This window comes from Plecotus auritus, assembly GCF_963455305.1.
Source record: "Plecotus auritus genome assembly, chromosome: 8".
Classification (NCBI taxonomy): domain Eukaryota; kingdom Metazoa; phylum Chordata; class Mammalia; order Chiroptera; family Vespertilionidae; genus Plecotus; species Plecotus auritus.
The window spans coordinates 82,167,528-82,183,123 of NC_137782.1; the positions used below are offsets into that span (position 1 = coordinate 82,167,528).

Consider the following 15,596-nt stretch of genomic DNA (forward strand, 5'->3'; position numbering starts at 1 on the left):
GCTTATACTGCTGGGAACTTTACCTAATGTCATTTCTATGCCCTTGCAGTCATAAGTCCTGACTTCATTTTTCTTATCGTTTTTATTTTCTAAAGAAAGACAAATAGCCAAATTGAAGTCATTTCTCGGCTCATTCATGTGTTTCTTTGTAACTTGGATTGGGTGTGTATATTAAACTCTCTCTCCCTGGGAGGGCATCTGGGAGACTGCATGGCCAGTAGGGGATGCCAAGACCCCCAGACTGATAAGTCACTACCACATTGCAGGATTTAAGGACGTGCAGACTTCCAGGATGCAGTTGGGATCCAAAAATCTGGCCATAATCTGGATTCTGCAGCATTTGAAAACGCCTCAGAAAACAAATCCTCAGGCAGTCCTCTTTGCTTTGTAATCCAGCCAAATAGTCTCAATGTTCTCATTCACTTTACTATCTCCAAATCTGAAATCTAACAAGATGCTGCTAATGGGGAAAGACGCCCCCTTTCTTAATCTGTTCTTTCGCTTTATTTTGCACCTGTAAGTGGGATACCTTTAGATCTAAACACACACACACACACACACACACACACACATTATATTGTTCATAGCAATGTTATTACTGTCAATGTTATCAATATGTATTGATCATGTGATATATGCCCTGACCTGTTCATGGCATTTAAAGTACAGTACCGAGCAGGCTTGAGAAAACATTCATTCTTATAGAGTTTATATTCTAGCTTGGGGCAAGTGAAAACAAATGAGAAAACAAACCTGTTACTTTCAGACAGAAATCATTTGCTATGAAGCAAACTAATGAAGGTGATGGGAAAGAAGTGGGATAGGTTAGGGTCTTATTTAGATTGGTGATCGGAGGGGTCAGGGGACATTGGAGCTGTGCAGTGGACTGCCTGACAGGGAACTGCAGGTGCAAAGGCCCTAAGGTAGAAAGAAGCTTGGCATGTCTGAGGACAGAAAGCTTGGGCAGGGACATGTGTAAGTAGGAAGAGTAGTAAGTGGGAGCCAAATCATTTAGGGCCTTGTTGGCCATGGTGGGGAGATATTATTTTTCTCTGAGGGCAGTAGAAGCAAGTAAAAGGTTCTAGAACAGTTTACTTTTTAAGACTCTACTCTGGCTACTGATTGTGAGCAGGTGGAGGTGGAGCAAGTGTAGGAGCAGTGAGTCCCTTAGGAACTTGGGTCTTCAGCCAGGTCATGGATGGAGGGCTGGCCCCGGGAAATGCTGTGGGAATCGTGAGCTGCAGGCAGACTGAGGGTGCCCTGGGCAGGTTGCCAGTGTTGGTGTGGAGATGAGAGAATAGGGAGAGTCAAGAATGATCCTGAGAATTTTTACTCCACCAACCTGCCAATTTACGCTGTCCCAGCCCCATCCTGATATCCCATGTAATTCTTACAGCTACTCTGTGAGTTCAGTGTTGCTCTGTCCACATTTTACAGATGAGGAAACAGACTTAGGGGATATAAGTAACTGAGACACTTGCTTCAGGCAAAGCAGGCACCGGAGCCAGCGCTGTCTGGTGAATAAGCCCCACTCTTCCCTTAGTGACCACCTTGCCATCCGAGGGAGACCGGGGAGCCAAAAGTGATGTGTAACTTTGTTCTGTGGTCTTAAGAAAATATTTGGAGACTGGCAAGAAATATAATAAGTGCTGGATACTGGTAGGAAATTATGAAATAAATTTTGTTAAACCTTTCATTAGTCCCTGTTCAAAATGTAATTTAAAAATACCTTCTTATCTCTGGTGGGGCTAGAAAATGGTACAGTCATTTTTAGAAAACTGTTTGGTAATTTCTAATAAAGTTAAGTAAACACCCACCCTATGACTCAGCAATTCTACTCCTGGGTCTTTGCCCAAAAGAAATGAAAACATGCCCCAAAAAGACTTGTACAACAATGCTCATAGCCACTCGCATTGTAATACCTGAAAACTGGCAACAACCCAAATTCCCATCCACAGGAGAATGGATAAACAAGCTGTGATGTATTCACAGGGTGGAATACTACACAGCAATGAAAAGGAATGAATCAGTTACACAAGAATGAATCACACACAAAAAAACATGTTGAATGAAAGAAGGTAGACATAAAAACATACTATATGATTTTATTTATTTGAAGTTGAAGAACAGGAAAGATTAATCTATGGTGGTAGCAGGTGGGAGGATGACTAGAAGGAGGCACATGGAAACTTCTGGAAAAGGAGATTGTGATGGAAGAAGGGAGTACATATGTGTATGCGTAGTTCTTACAGGTGAGTTAGCACTGAAGCAGGAAGGTTATAAAGGCCAATTTTTCAAATTGAGGGCAACAAGGAAATGATGATCATATAGTGACCAAAATAAGCATGCATGGGTGTCTCTGAGTCATAGTCCTCAGGCAGCACAGAGATGGGAAGATCAGGTCATCACTGACAAATCCGTCATCCTATTCATGGAAACAGGTAGTTAGAGAAATAGAAAACAATGATTCAAAGTCCATATCAGTTTGGGATACAAACACTCAATGCCCTGTTTTGACAACCTTGAGAGCTTTCAAATCATCTTCCAAGATTTCAGTGCATTGACAGACGATGCTAACAGATTCCACTAGATGGCGCTATAACCACTGACGCCTTACAATCTAGAAAGCTATCGTGACCTATGTTATCCATGGGGAGAATAGACAACAGAGGCCAACTGGTGGTTTTCCTAGCAACGCCCCTCCCCCCAAACCTCTACCCCCACACACTTCCCTCACCCATTTGTGTCCTGCGAATCTTCCTCATTCTTTTGCTCCTGGCCCCATTTGCCAAGCCATCCCCCCAGCCTTGTACAATTCGGAAGTGACTCATCCTTTCATTTTGGAGGCCTACCCTAGCAGGTGGGCCGTAGAGAAGGTTGGTATTCTGCTTGGTTTTGTCTGTGAGGTTTTGTTGGTGATGAAAAGCCATTTGGGTCTTTTAGGGAAAGAGCAACATAGTAAGGTTTCTTTCACAGGCCATCAATTAAGATATAAGTGCCTGGGGAACACAGTATGGAGAGCTGGTGAAGCAGAGGAATGAAGCTGACTGATTTGTGTGTGTGTGTGTTTTGCCTTTTTTATTTTCCCAGCTGGCAAACTGGAGACAGTGAAATGGGTGTTCACCTGGCCACTGAGTTTTGTCTTATACTTCACTGTACCCAACTGCAACAAGCCCCGCTGGGAGAAGTGGTTTATGGTGACATTTGCTTCCTCCACTCTGTGGATCGCAGCCTTCTCCTACATGATGGTGTGGATGGTGAGTGCATAGAGGACCTCACGGCAGCACTCGATCTCTGTCGAGAGAGAAATACACTCAACCAGAGGGGAATATGGGTTGGGGTTTTAGCCCAGAAACTGTAACAGTCAGCTGTTGCAGCAATAAGCTGCATAACAAAATACCCTGAAACAGTGGTTTAGAATCACAAGCATTTATCCTCTTGCTCACATCTTCAGGTTGACTATGGTTGGACTAATTTTAGCAGGCACTGACTGAGCAACTCTGCTTCAAGCCACAGCATGGTTCCACTGATTCAGGCAGCAGGTGGGGTTCATGTCTAATCCATGTGTTTGCCCATTTTCCTGGACTAGTGGCTGCCTGGGGAACGTTCTTCTCATGGTGGATCACTGGAATGCATGAGGCAAGTGGAAACACATGGTGCCTTCTAGGGCCTTGGCCGTGACTTCCACCCACATTCCATCATCCCCAACATCCATGGAGTGTGGGGGGTTATACTCAAGAGCTAATAAAATGTTCTGGAAGGATAATTTGGAGGTAATAACAAATTTGTGAACTTTGACACAATTAAATCATAATTATCCCTTGCCTTCAACATCATGGAGAAATGGGTTATTTTTTTTTTCAACCTAAATCTTATAGCCACAGGTTTCTCCCTTCTCCTGTACCCATTAACATTTTTATTTGACATATTCACTGGGTGCCATCTCTGTTCCAGGTTTGGGGAATGGTGTTGGTGTCCCTGTCCTCCAGGTGCTCAGTGGTTTTCTCCCAAGTCCACCTACAGGCAAACCCACCCACTGACCTGAGGTTTACCCTCCCTCTGTCGGACTCCTACTCTGGTGGAGGTGCAGCTCTAAGAAATCCTGAGAAGTGGTGGGGAATGGGGAGAAAACAGGAAGCAGGAGACCTGGCAGCCATCTGGGAAATCAGTTTCCCAAAACTCCAGACTCAGCCACAAGCATCGTAATAAATCAGAGGGTAGTCCAAGCCTTAGCGAGACAAACCTGATTCCCACAGAGACTCAGCCGAGGGCTGTTAGAAAGGAAAACGCAGATTGGCCAGGATGCCTGTAGCGCCATTTCTCCAAAGCCTCCTCAGAACAACCAACAGAAATGCTGTGTTTTCTGCATCTCACTTTCCTCCTTGGAGAGAAGCAGAGAGCCTCAAGGCCACCCCAAGTTCAGTTCAGCATTGAACAGAAATGAGGTGCATTCTCCAGTTTAAAAGGGGGCCAGCCAGGCATCTCAATGCAACTAACTTCCCACAAACCTTTGGACTGTGAAGGAGCATCTGTGGAGGAAGTCAGGGTGCATTCATAGGTGTCTCCTTCAATCGCTGGCTGGGAGGAACTGTGAGAATGAGCAATTTACAGTACCTGGTTTGCATTTCTTATAACTTTGTAGAAAGTGAGGTCAAGTGGCATCCTTACCAATTCCTCTCAGTTCTTGCAAGTTATCCTCTCCTTAGGCCAACATATAGGGATTTGGTCTCTTGCCCACCCACCTCTCCTGCCGCTGCTCCCCGCCCCCACCGTGATGTCTCACCACCTGCTTTCCTCTGTCTTATCATCTGGAATTAAGGGGCCAGAATGGGCTCGTTGCATAATGGAGGCATGACTCAGGCTAAACCTCTCCCATGTAGACAGAGGCACTGCCTGTGCAATGGAGCCTGCCTGCCAGGGTGGGAATGCCCCCCTCTGCCACTTACTCACACGTGTGCCTTGGGCAGTGCCTCAGTTTCCGTATCTAAAGAATAGAGATAACGATAGCACTACTCCATAGGGTTGTTGTGTGAATTAAATCAGTTAAAACGCACAAACATCACTTAGCCCGAGTACTCAGTAAACATCAGTGATATAGTACGGAGGGCAGTGTTGACAAAGGTGACGTTAGGCAAGCTTCCAGGGAAAGAGGAAAGGAATCAGCAGCTATGGCTTTTCCTAGAAGACTGGGAGGTGTGGATTCCCATCATGCAGCTCGAATTCCCAGCCCAACTTGGCAGCCATGAGTTCTGGGTTTCCCAGGACCACCCTGAGAGTAAATATTCTATCCCAATATTGCTTTTTTCCAGACACTATTTTTCCACTCTTGGGCCATCTGTCTCAGCTGAAAGGAACAAGTGAAAAAGGCCCATCTTTGATTGGAAAACATGAACTCTGTAACTGCACCCTGGTCCCCTGACCTGCAGCCCCAGCCTGCTCCCCAAGACCTTCTTCCCCTCTGTCTTCATACAGAGAGCCTACGCTGCCCCCTGGAGAGACCGCCTTTTCTGTGTCTTGGTCAAAGGTTCATGGGCAGGTAGTGCTAGAGTCAGCCTTCAGCTCACCACCTCTTCCTGCTTCTTCCAGGTCACAATCATCGGTTACACACTGGGGATTCCTGACGTCATCATGGGGATCACCTTCCTGGCAGCCGGAACCAGTGTGCCTGACTGCATGGCCAGCCTCATCGTGGCCAGACAAGGTGGGGTCACCAGTGGGCTGGGGTAGAGGAGGAAGGAAGACCTCTCAACAAGGGTGTGGGAGGGTGGGTGTCCACATGGCAATTACCAGGGCTTCAAATCCCAGCTTGGAAGGGGTGATGGGGGACTTCAGTGCCATGTTGGTCAAAAGGCTTCTTGGCATCAGAACAGAGAAGCCAGAAGCCTTGAGAAGGGCAGAGAAGTTTTCTAGGTAGCAGCCCCCCCTTTCTGGAGGTCATATTACCATTTTTTAATTATTAAAAATAGTAATAAATATATTTATAGCTAACCTTTACTAAGTGCCTCACACTGAAGTAAAGCAATTTAAGCACATTATCTTATATAACTTAAAGAATTCTATGAGTTAGGGACAATCGTGCACCCATTTTATGGATAAGGAAACTGAGGCTTAGAGAGGACAGACCCCATAGCCTAAGGTTACTCAGCTGCAGCAACCCTCGAGGTAGCAGTTGCCATAGGTCACTCTTCAGTGTGTGACAGACCCTCCCCTCCTTCAAAACCAAGGTCACAGTTAACTTTCGCAGGTGGATGCCCCGGATGGCCATGCCCCTCCCCAGCACCCCTCTAATTTATATGCCTGATTTGTGCTAGAGGACCTTTGTTTTCAACAGAATGTGTAGCTATGACACAACACAGTGTCCTCTACAAGTCCCCACAAAAGTCTACTGGTTATATTATTCTCCTTAATTTTGCTCAGTGATTTAGAAGAATTGAATACAGTGTAAAACAGGTGGGTGATGATACTGAAATGTATGGGTTGCTGAGAACAGGAGCCCATTTATACAACTGTTGCGTGTATTCCTTTCTATAAGGATGTATTCTAATTTATTAAATCATATTTGGATTTCTGAAGCACATCTGACCAGTGATCATATTTGAAGTAAGGGTCAACAGTTTGAAGAATTTTATTTTATTCTATTCCATTGAAAATACGTATTCTATTTCATTGACTATATATTTTACAGACAGCATCGGTCTATAGCAGTGATTTTCAACCTGTGTGCCACAGAAGTTTTAAAACCTGCAATACCTGACTATGTTGTCAAGGGTACTGACCTCTTTTCCCTTAGCTTGTCAAATAAAAAACAGGACAGCACAACAATAGCCATCCAGTGTGAATGAATCAAAATTATACTTTTTTTTTGTCAGATCTACAAAAACACACATTTTTTGTGTGCTGCAGAATTGTAGTAGTTAGTTTATGTGTGCCATGAGGTGAAAAAGGTTTAAAATCACTGTTCCAAAATCGGCCTGGGAGAGAACCAAATATGTGAGCTTGCAGACCTGCCAGCTAGGTCTTTGGCTGTCAGACCAAAGGTTTGGGGGAGTCCCTTGTGGGCACTCCCCTGAGATCCCTTCCCTCACTGCAGTGACCTCTTGTCCCTGCAGGCATGGGAGACATGGCTGTGTCCAACTCCATCGGGAGCAACGTGTTTGACATCCTCATTGGCCTCGGTCTCCCCTGGGCCCTGCAGACTCTAGCTGTGGATTATGGATCCTACGTAAGTGGTTTTTCTCCATGGCTTCTCTTTAAATCCAGGGTGACAAGGACTCTGTTTTTAGTGGCCTTAGCCACTGTGACTTTGTCTCAAGGCGAGGAAGTGTGGAAATACTAATGTTTGGCAGGTAACAAATTCTCCCCATCAAAATCATTCCAAAGTGAGGCTTGTGGGATCATTCAGGACTCAAGAGCAGGGTCGGAAACTTTTTCTGTAAAGAAACAGAGGGTAGCTGGATGGTTTGGCTCATTTGGTTGAGCATCAGCCCATAAACCAAGAAGTCACTGGTTTGATTCCTGCCCAGATTGTGAGCTTGATCCTCAGTAGGGGGTGTGTAGGAGGCAGCTGGTCAATGATGTTTCTCTCTCATTGATGTTTTTATCTCTCTATCCCTCTCACCTCCTCTCTCTAAAGACATATTTTTTAAAAAAGAGAAACAGAGGGTAAATGCTTTAGGCTTCATGGGCCAGACAGTCTCTGTCCCATCTACTTAGCTTTGCTGTGATAGCCTGATCAACCACAGATAATATGGAAGTGAATGAGTGTGGCTGTTTAAATACAACTTTATTAACAGAAACTGAAATTTGAGTTTCGTATAATTTTCACATATTATGATCCTTTCATTTCTTTTCAACCCGTTGAAAATGTAAACACCATTCTTAACTCACGGGCTATGCAAGTCCTGGTGGTGAGCTTGATCTGGCCCAGGTTCCATAATTTGCCAACCCCTTCTCAAGTGTATTTATTTTGCATGCAAAATATCTTTATATTTGAAGGAAGGGGCACAAAATACAAGATTCCTTCTCTGCCAGGGATCTGGAGACTGTCAGACCCCCCTGTGACTGCCTCCATGCTCTCCCTCAAGGTTAAGCTGATTATGGCTTCAGGTGGATTTGCAAGTGGGTGACACAGGTAGTCCAGGTGGACCTCAATGCTCTTTCCCAACTTGCCAAAATGTCCCCCCTCTGCTACAGAATCTTCTGCCCTAGACACTGTCCAAAGACTGAGGAAGAAACTGTGCTTCAAGATTTCTTCCTATATCTGGAAGAAAGAAGGATTGTGCCTCTGAAGCTGTTACACTTGCGCAGTGCTCAGTGCTTTTCTAAATGGGCTGCTGAGCATGACTTAGTCTGTCTGTACTGTATGTTCTAAGTAATTGTTTATTCTGCAGAAAATACTGTAGTGCATTTTATCAAGTGGTAGTTGTATCCGAAGTCGCTTGACTAATGGCTGTTTCAACTAGGAAAAGTACATCCAACCGGTTGCAATTGTTGGGGAGGAGGGTACCCTGCTTTAGTTCTTATGGTTGGACTAGGATAAAATAATAAAATTGACACAAGACTGCATTCACAGGAGAAAAATCAGTTTAATATGTGTGCATGGGAGAATCATAATATGATGCTCAGATCATAAAATGAAGCTCAAAGAAATGATTGAACCAGTCACCTTTTAATACTTTTTAGACAAAGAAACAATGAATTTGTGAGAAGTGGACAGGACAAAGAAAGTTGGTGTTCATTAGAAAGGAATTTAAGCAAGGATTGGGCTTGGGTAGTAAATTAGTAAAGGCAGTTCAACGTTCAACGTTTGTTTATATAAGCTTTGGACTCTGGATTCTTTTAACTCTGGTTAGATTCTCTCTCAGCCCTCAGGAGCATTGAGAGTATCTATCACATGGGAGATTTATCTCTGCTTTTAGGGGGACAGAGAGGTCAGGGTTTCTTCTTGTACAGGCAGATTCTTAAGTAACTTTAGCTTAAAATATCAATACAGATTATTGTAGGGTATCTTGAGACAGCCTACCCTGAGTCTGGACACAATGGAATTGGAATCCGTACAGAAAAGCCATATGTTTCTGGTTCATGTAAGGTTACCTACTGGCTGAGAGGTTTCACCAGAGGTCATCCTTGATCTTCATTGCCTCATCCCTCCCTCCTAGTGCTCTATTTCTTCTAAATGCAGTGTTCTGTCTCTCTTTTCCTCATCTGTCTTTATAGCCTATTTTCATTGGAACCCCAGAATAACAGGGGGTACTGATCTGTTGAGTTCATAAGCAACCCACCTGGTTTATTGCTCTGTCTCTTTCACCTTCCCACTTACCTCTTACCAAAGTTAAGAAGTAAAATGCAGACCTGTGTGAATTTCAACTACTGTTTGTCTTCTCTGGTATCCGAAGAACAGGCAGCAAAAAGATAAGAAGAAACTACACTCTGAATAACCTGGAAAATCAATCCATGAATAATAGATTTTTACCACATGACTCTCTCCAGGGAAGGATGGACAGGCAGGAACAGAGGATGCAAATCCTTGCAATTTCCCTAAAATCCATTATGTTTCTTTTTCTTTACTGGGATTATAGGGTACAACCATGGAAGGTGACATCAAAAACTCAAAAACAAAACTCAGAACTCGTCCTGGAAGTAAACTAGTTTCTCTAACCAGCTTTGAAAACTTCCTGATATCAGAACGTGGATATCAGGCCTGAAATTCCAACTCAACTAGGCACATTGTGTGCCACAAATAACCCCCTAAATGTTCTGCCTTCCTCTTCTCCTCTCTGACATGCTCCTAACACTCTTCAGAGAACAGAAAATTAAACAAAATTCTCATATCAGTAACTCCCGCAGCCATGAAGACATACCATTTCGGGTCCCAAATTTTAGTGGCAGGGTGACATCATAAAGACAAAAGTTCAGGCCCTGTTAGATCTTTGGCCCAAATTTCTGTTTTTCATCTGTGGATGATGTAATTGGGTCACTCTGGTCATTCTGCTGGAATTGTACAAGGAGTATATCTGATCCTGTGGTTGAAGATCGTCCTTATCCTTGAAGTGAAGGAGGAAATGCAGAAGGAAAGGTGGCCACATTTGGTCTATGACCAAGGCAAAGCCCTTGGTTGGAAAGACTGGAAAATAAATGTGTCACATTGGGTTATCATCCAAATGCTGCTGTATCTGTAACCAGGGCCAGAGAGATGGTAATTTTATTCCAGGGGTACAGACATCATCCAGGGTAGCCCTCTCTTTTGAAAGCAGAAATTCATCAATATAATCAAACAGTTCATGAACCCCAGGGAAATCAAGGACATTTCATTTTGTATATAGTGTGAGGTAAGGGTTCATCTTCATTCTTTTGCATGTTGAAATCATTGTTTCAGTACCATTTGCTGTAAAGATTTCATTTTGAACTTTAAAAATTCTAAGGAAAAAATTCTAGTTAACTTCTTTTTCAGTGATATTCACAACTTGCTTCTTGCCCATTTGCATTTTAGTTCTGATTCAGTTAGAATGAAAACTTCCCCTGACAGTGAAGATAATCACTATTTGGGAATGCAGGATTCTAGAATACCCAACTATAGTTGAAATACAATCATGGCAGTAATTCTGAGTCAGCAATAAAAAGTTAAGAATGAAATATTTTCATTAAAAACAGTTAAGGTGCTGGTAGGGAGAGAGGTGGACTTTAATTTTCTGGACAACTTTACTTGTACAGAATTCCTCTTTGTCTAGTAGTGTTAGACCAAACAAGGTGCCCAGTATTTGGCCCAACCAAGCTTTATCTTTTGGTTTTCCTAGAAGTCGGGTGTCCCAGAACGTGGCCCTGTAGAACCAGACCATTTCACAGAGAGTGTGAAGGGGCTTCATTGTCTCTCCAGCTCATTCTTTAGGTGTCAGCTTAGATGTCAACTGTATTCTCCCAAGCTTGGGTCAGGTGTCATTCCTGTGTTTTTTCACAGCTGCCATGAAAGCTTTCCTTTGCCTCTTTGTCTGAGCCTCCCCGAGAGAGACAATCTCCCTGAGAGCAGGTACTCTGTCTGTTTTATACATTGTTTGCTCTGTACCCAGCACAGGGCCTGGTACTTAGAATGCACTCAACAAATATTTGCTGGTTGGCTGGATGGATCCTAAGTTTCCCATCAGCATCACCTCAGCTGTTGGAGGCGGGGTGGGGGGGGGGGGGGACATGTGAGCAGAGCAGAATGTAGGAATAAGTTGACCTGAGAAAAGAGTAGAGGACAAAACAGCAATAAGAAGAACTGAACATTAACTAATACCTACTATGTGCCAGGCACTCTAGAGACATGTAGTCTTATCTAATCCTGAGAACAGCAAAATTAGGCAAGGATTATTTCTTCAACCAGTGGTTATCATGCCTACTGTGTGCCAAAAACTTGGAGAAGCACTGGAAATACAGAACAAACGAGACCCTCCCTCTTAGAGGGTGCATCAGGTTGGGGAAAACAGACAATCCATGAGTGACAAATATGTAAGCGCACTAAATTTGGAGAACAAAAGCCTACTGAAACCTAGGGGACAGGTGATGTGATAGAAGTGGGGGGGTACATATCACTCTAGATTTGTTGGAAAAAGAGGTGGGTTCTGTGCTGAGAGGCAAATGACAAAAAAGAGTTGGGTGTGTGGAGGGGACAGCAAGTGTAAAGACATTGAGGCGGACTGTGTCTGAGAACAAAAGGGCGGTCAGAGCAGCACAAATGCAGGGGTGAGGCAGGCTGAGTGAGGTGGGTAGGGGTGAGGTGGGCTGGGTAAGGCAGGCTGAGTGAGGTGGGCAGGGATGAGGTGGGCTGAGTGAGGTGGGATGGGTGAGGCAGGCTGAGTGAGGTGGGCAGGGATGAGGCAGGCTGAGTGAGGTGGGCAGGGGTGAGGCAGGCTGAGTGAGGTGGGCAGGGGTGAGGTGGGCTGAGTAAGGCAGGCTGAGTGAGGTGGGCAGGGGGGAGGCAGGCTGAGTGAGGTGGGCAGGGGGGAGGAGGGGAGGGAGGAGGGGACGGAGTGAGATGGGCAGGGGTCACATGTCGCACTCTACTGCAATGCTGTTCCAACTCCCCTTGTGCATGTCAGGAAACCAGGGCCCAGAAAAGTTAAATCACAGCCAGAAAGAGGCAGAGAGAAGATGGTGAGATTTGCTTCTCTCCCCAAGCCCCAGAGATCAAAGGAGGCGGGAGGGTACTATTGCTGAAAGGAAATGGTGCCACAGTGGCCACCATGCAGGGCTGGGGGCACAGACACACAAGGGTCACACTGAGGCAGAACCATCCCTGATTTGAATCTTTGCCAGAAGAGAGGACAGGCTGAAATGAGCTCTTCAACTTCCAGTAAGGAAAGAAGGACCTGGAAGGGAAGAGACCTCTTGACCCCCCGAGTCCTGTTCTAAAAAGCCCGCCAGCTGAAGTCCTCACTGCTCTAGGCTGTGGTATGTGACGTGGCTACAGTGGGTTCTCCCTGAAGGTTGGAGGAATGTTCTGGATTCTTCCATGAGGACTACCTGTTTATACAGTCTCTGGGTCCTTCCCTGGCTCTCACCAGGCCCTCCAGTGTCAGCCCCTGTGCCCAGCTTGGAAAATTAGTGGCAGGTTCATGGAGAGCAGACTTAGGGGCTTATTTGCCACAAGCATTTTTGTCTTCCCTCTTGTCCGCCTCCAGCTTTTCCCTGGAGAGAGGCTTCATTTCCAGGACACGCAGGGCGCCTTCCATGTAGCATGGCTACAACCCTGACATCTGTCTGCGTCTCTGACGTCAGAGCTGAGCAGACCTTTTTGTGGCTTTAATGGCCTCTCTTGCCCTCGCAAGGGACCTGCTGACAATTCTGAAACAATTTTTCCATCTTGACCAGATGGGATTTCCAAGTCATAATTATTGGATAATTACCATCAAGACAGCTGTTTTCAGCATTTGAAAGAGGGGAATGAAGGCAGTTTTACAGATTTTGACATTTCTTAGCACTTGTGGCTTTCTCAGAAGCCAGCGAGCTATTTAAGTGCATGAAATAAAAAATATATATTTCTAAAAGTCAGAGTTTGGGAAATGAGCACTTTTGCCCCATTTTGGCGAAGAGCTTCTGTTCCACTTGCTCAACAGAACTAAAAAAGCCACCAGGCAGGCTCTAGGAAGCCAGAGCAAAACTCACATTTCTGAACTCCAGCTTAGAAATGCAAAAGAAATCCTAGAAATAACAGAGGGAGAATGAGAGTCTGTCTTTTTCTTTATCCAAGTGAGAGCCCACCTGACTCAAGAATCCACAGAAATGAAGAAGAAAAGGTGACCAGAAACATCCCCACCCCATGCTTTCTGCCCAGTTCCTTCTCTCTCTGATTAAACATTAATTGAATGCTTATTGTGTGCTAAGCTGGTAAGAGATGTTGATGCTGCTGTGAGCAGGACAGACACCTTTCTGTGCTCATGGAACTACAGCCCCTGGAAGGAGACAATCCAGAACAAAGTGTGATGTGTGTCTTCCCAAGGGCTGGTGCAGGAATTGTGGCAGAGTGTAGCATTTTGTGGCAGAGTGTGGCATTGTGTGGCAGAGTGTGGCAGGGTTTAGTGGGCCTGGGATGCTTGTGAGGAAATGATGCTTCTTCTGAGCATCTAAGATTTTCAGAGCCAAGCAGGTGGAGAGAGTGAGAGGATATTGTTTTCCAAGCAGAAAGAACAGCCTGTAGAAGATGGAAATGTGAGAAAGCTTCATACACAAGGGCAGCAGCTCCTGTGGCTGGGGGCAAGGTGTGGGCAGTAGGAAGTGATAGGAACAAAACTAGAGAGAGAAATCATGTGGTGAAGGACACTGTGAGCAATGATAATGGAACGAATGAATGGTCTTAGAGAGGGAATGGTGCCTTTTACTATATGTGCCTTTAAGAAAGAAGATTCTGACTACTACATGGAGAATGGGTTGGAGCCAGACAAAACTGACAGCTGCAGGACCAGTTTTGAGGCATTGGCAGGAGAGAGAAAATATAGTGACCTGGACTTGGGTAGTTGTATCAGTTAGCTATTGCTACCATAATGCTGAGTAACAAACCGTCCCCAAATTCAGTAGCCTAGTTTCATTATTATATATTTCTTTTTCATACATCTGTGAGTTGACTGGCTGATCCAGACTTGGCTCTGAGCTTCAGGTGGGTCTGTTCCACATGTCTCTTAACCTCTTTGAACCAGTGACTTACTGAGACACATCCTTCTCATGATGAAAGGTGGAAGCACAAGAGGCCACCTCTATCATGGAAATACATTTCAAACCTGTGTTTCTGTTTAGTCCACCAATATCGCATTGGCTAAAGCATATCACGTGGCCAAACCCAAATTCCAGAAGCAGAAAATAGGGCTGTTCACCAGGGGATGGACATATAACTTTAGCACAGGGGAGGGGAATTGAGACCAGCAGTTCACTCTGCCTTGGTAGTAGCGGTAAAGCGGGAGAACAGTGGAAGGTGAAGCAAGAGACTGCAGAAAAAGAAGCAGCAGGACCTGGTGATGGGTTTAACATCACCCCCTAAACATCTGCTAATGGGGAGGTGAGTTGGGGAAAAGCAAAGACATGGTCATCTAAGATTTTCTTGGCCATTGTGAAAAGTTTGGATTGTATTCTAAACTGCCATTGAGGATTTTAGTAAAGTCATGGTATGATTCATTTTACATCTGATGATCAGATTTGTAAACGCATTAGGAGAAGGCAAGGAAGAGAGGAGACAAGTTAGGAGCTGGTGGCAAGAGACATGGTGAAATGGGCTAAACTGGTGGGAATATTGCCCAGGAGAAAAAGACTTTGAAGGGAAAATTGATGATATTTTCTGATGGATGCACAGAGGGGAAAAGATAAAGCAAAAAATCAAAGGTAACTTCTAGTTCATTGCTTGGGTGTCATTCATGAAGATAAGGAAGACATCACAAGGGTTAGGGAACATATTTAAGAGGAAATGTCAAGGGTTCCATTTAGAACAGATTAAATTTGACATGTCTGAGAGCAATCTAGGTGGAGATAGCAAGTAGGCAGTGGACTAAATGTGTCTGAAGATTAAAGGCGAAGTCTGGGCTGCAGATAGGAACTTGAGAATAATAGCATTATGTACTTTTTAATGCATAAAGCTCATTAAAGAGGTAAATGTAGATAGAGAAGAGAGCCCAGAAACATATCCTGATGTTAGGTAGGAAAAATCACCCAGTGAAGGAGACTGAAGAGGGGTCAGCCAGAAAGAGGGAGAATCTGAAGAAACAGGGTCCAGGACAATGTTTCAAGAAGGATGGTGAAGCCCTAGCCAGTTTGACTCGGTGGATAGAGCTTTGGCCTGCAGACAGAAGGGTCCTGGGTTTGGTTCCGGTCAAGGGCATGTGCCCAGGTTGCAGGCTCAGTCCCCAGTGTGGGAGGCAGCCGATCAATGATTCTCTCTCATCATTGATGTTTCTATCTCTCTCTCCCTCTTCCTTCCTCTCTGAAATCAATGAAATCAATAGAAATAAATTATTTTAAAAAAAGGAGGGTGAAGTCACATTTTTCAGGTGCTTCTTCTGAGGCCTGCTCTGTCAGCCCTACAACCACCTTCTCCAAGAAGTCTACCCCCAGCCAAATTTCCTACTTCTAGGATCACA

The 15,596-nt window shown here is 44.7% G+C and overlaps 1 protein-coding gene across 1 annotated transcript in view; it reads left to right on the forward strand.

Moving 5' to 3' along the window:
* Nucleotides 1-15,596, forward strand: part of SLC24A3 (solute carrier family 24 member 3) — a 506,585-nt gene that overhangs the window by 476,660 nt on the left and 14,329 nt on the right. Inside the window, exons 13-15 of the mRNA XM_080684770.1 lie at nt 3,091-3,257; nt 5,587-5,701; nt 7,110-7,222. Coding sequence (XP_080540896.1) covers nt 3,091-3,257; nt 5,587-5,701; nt 7,110-7,222 — 395 coding nt within the window. The remainder of the gene's footprint in view (nt 1-3,090; nt 3,258-5,586; nt 5,702-7,109; nt 7,223-15,596) is intronic.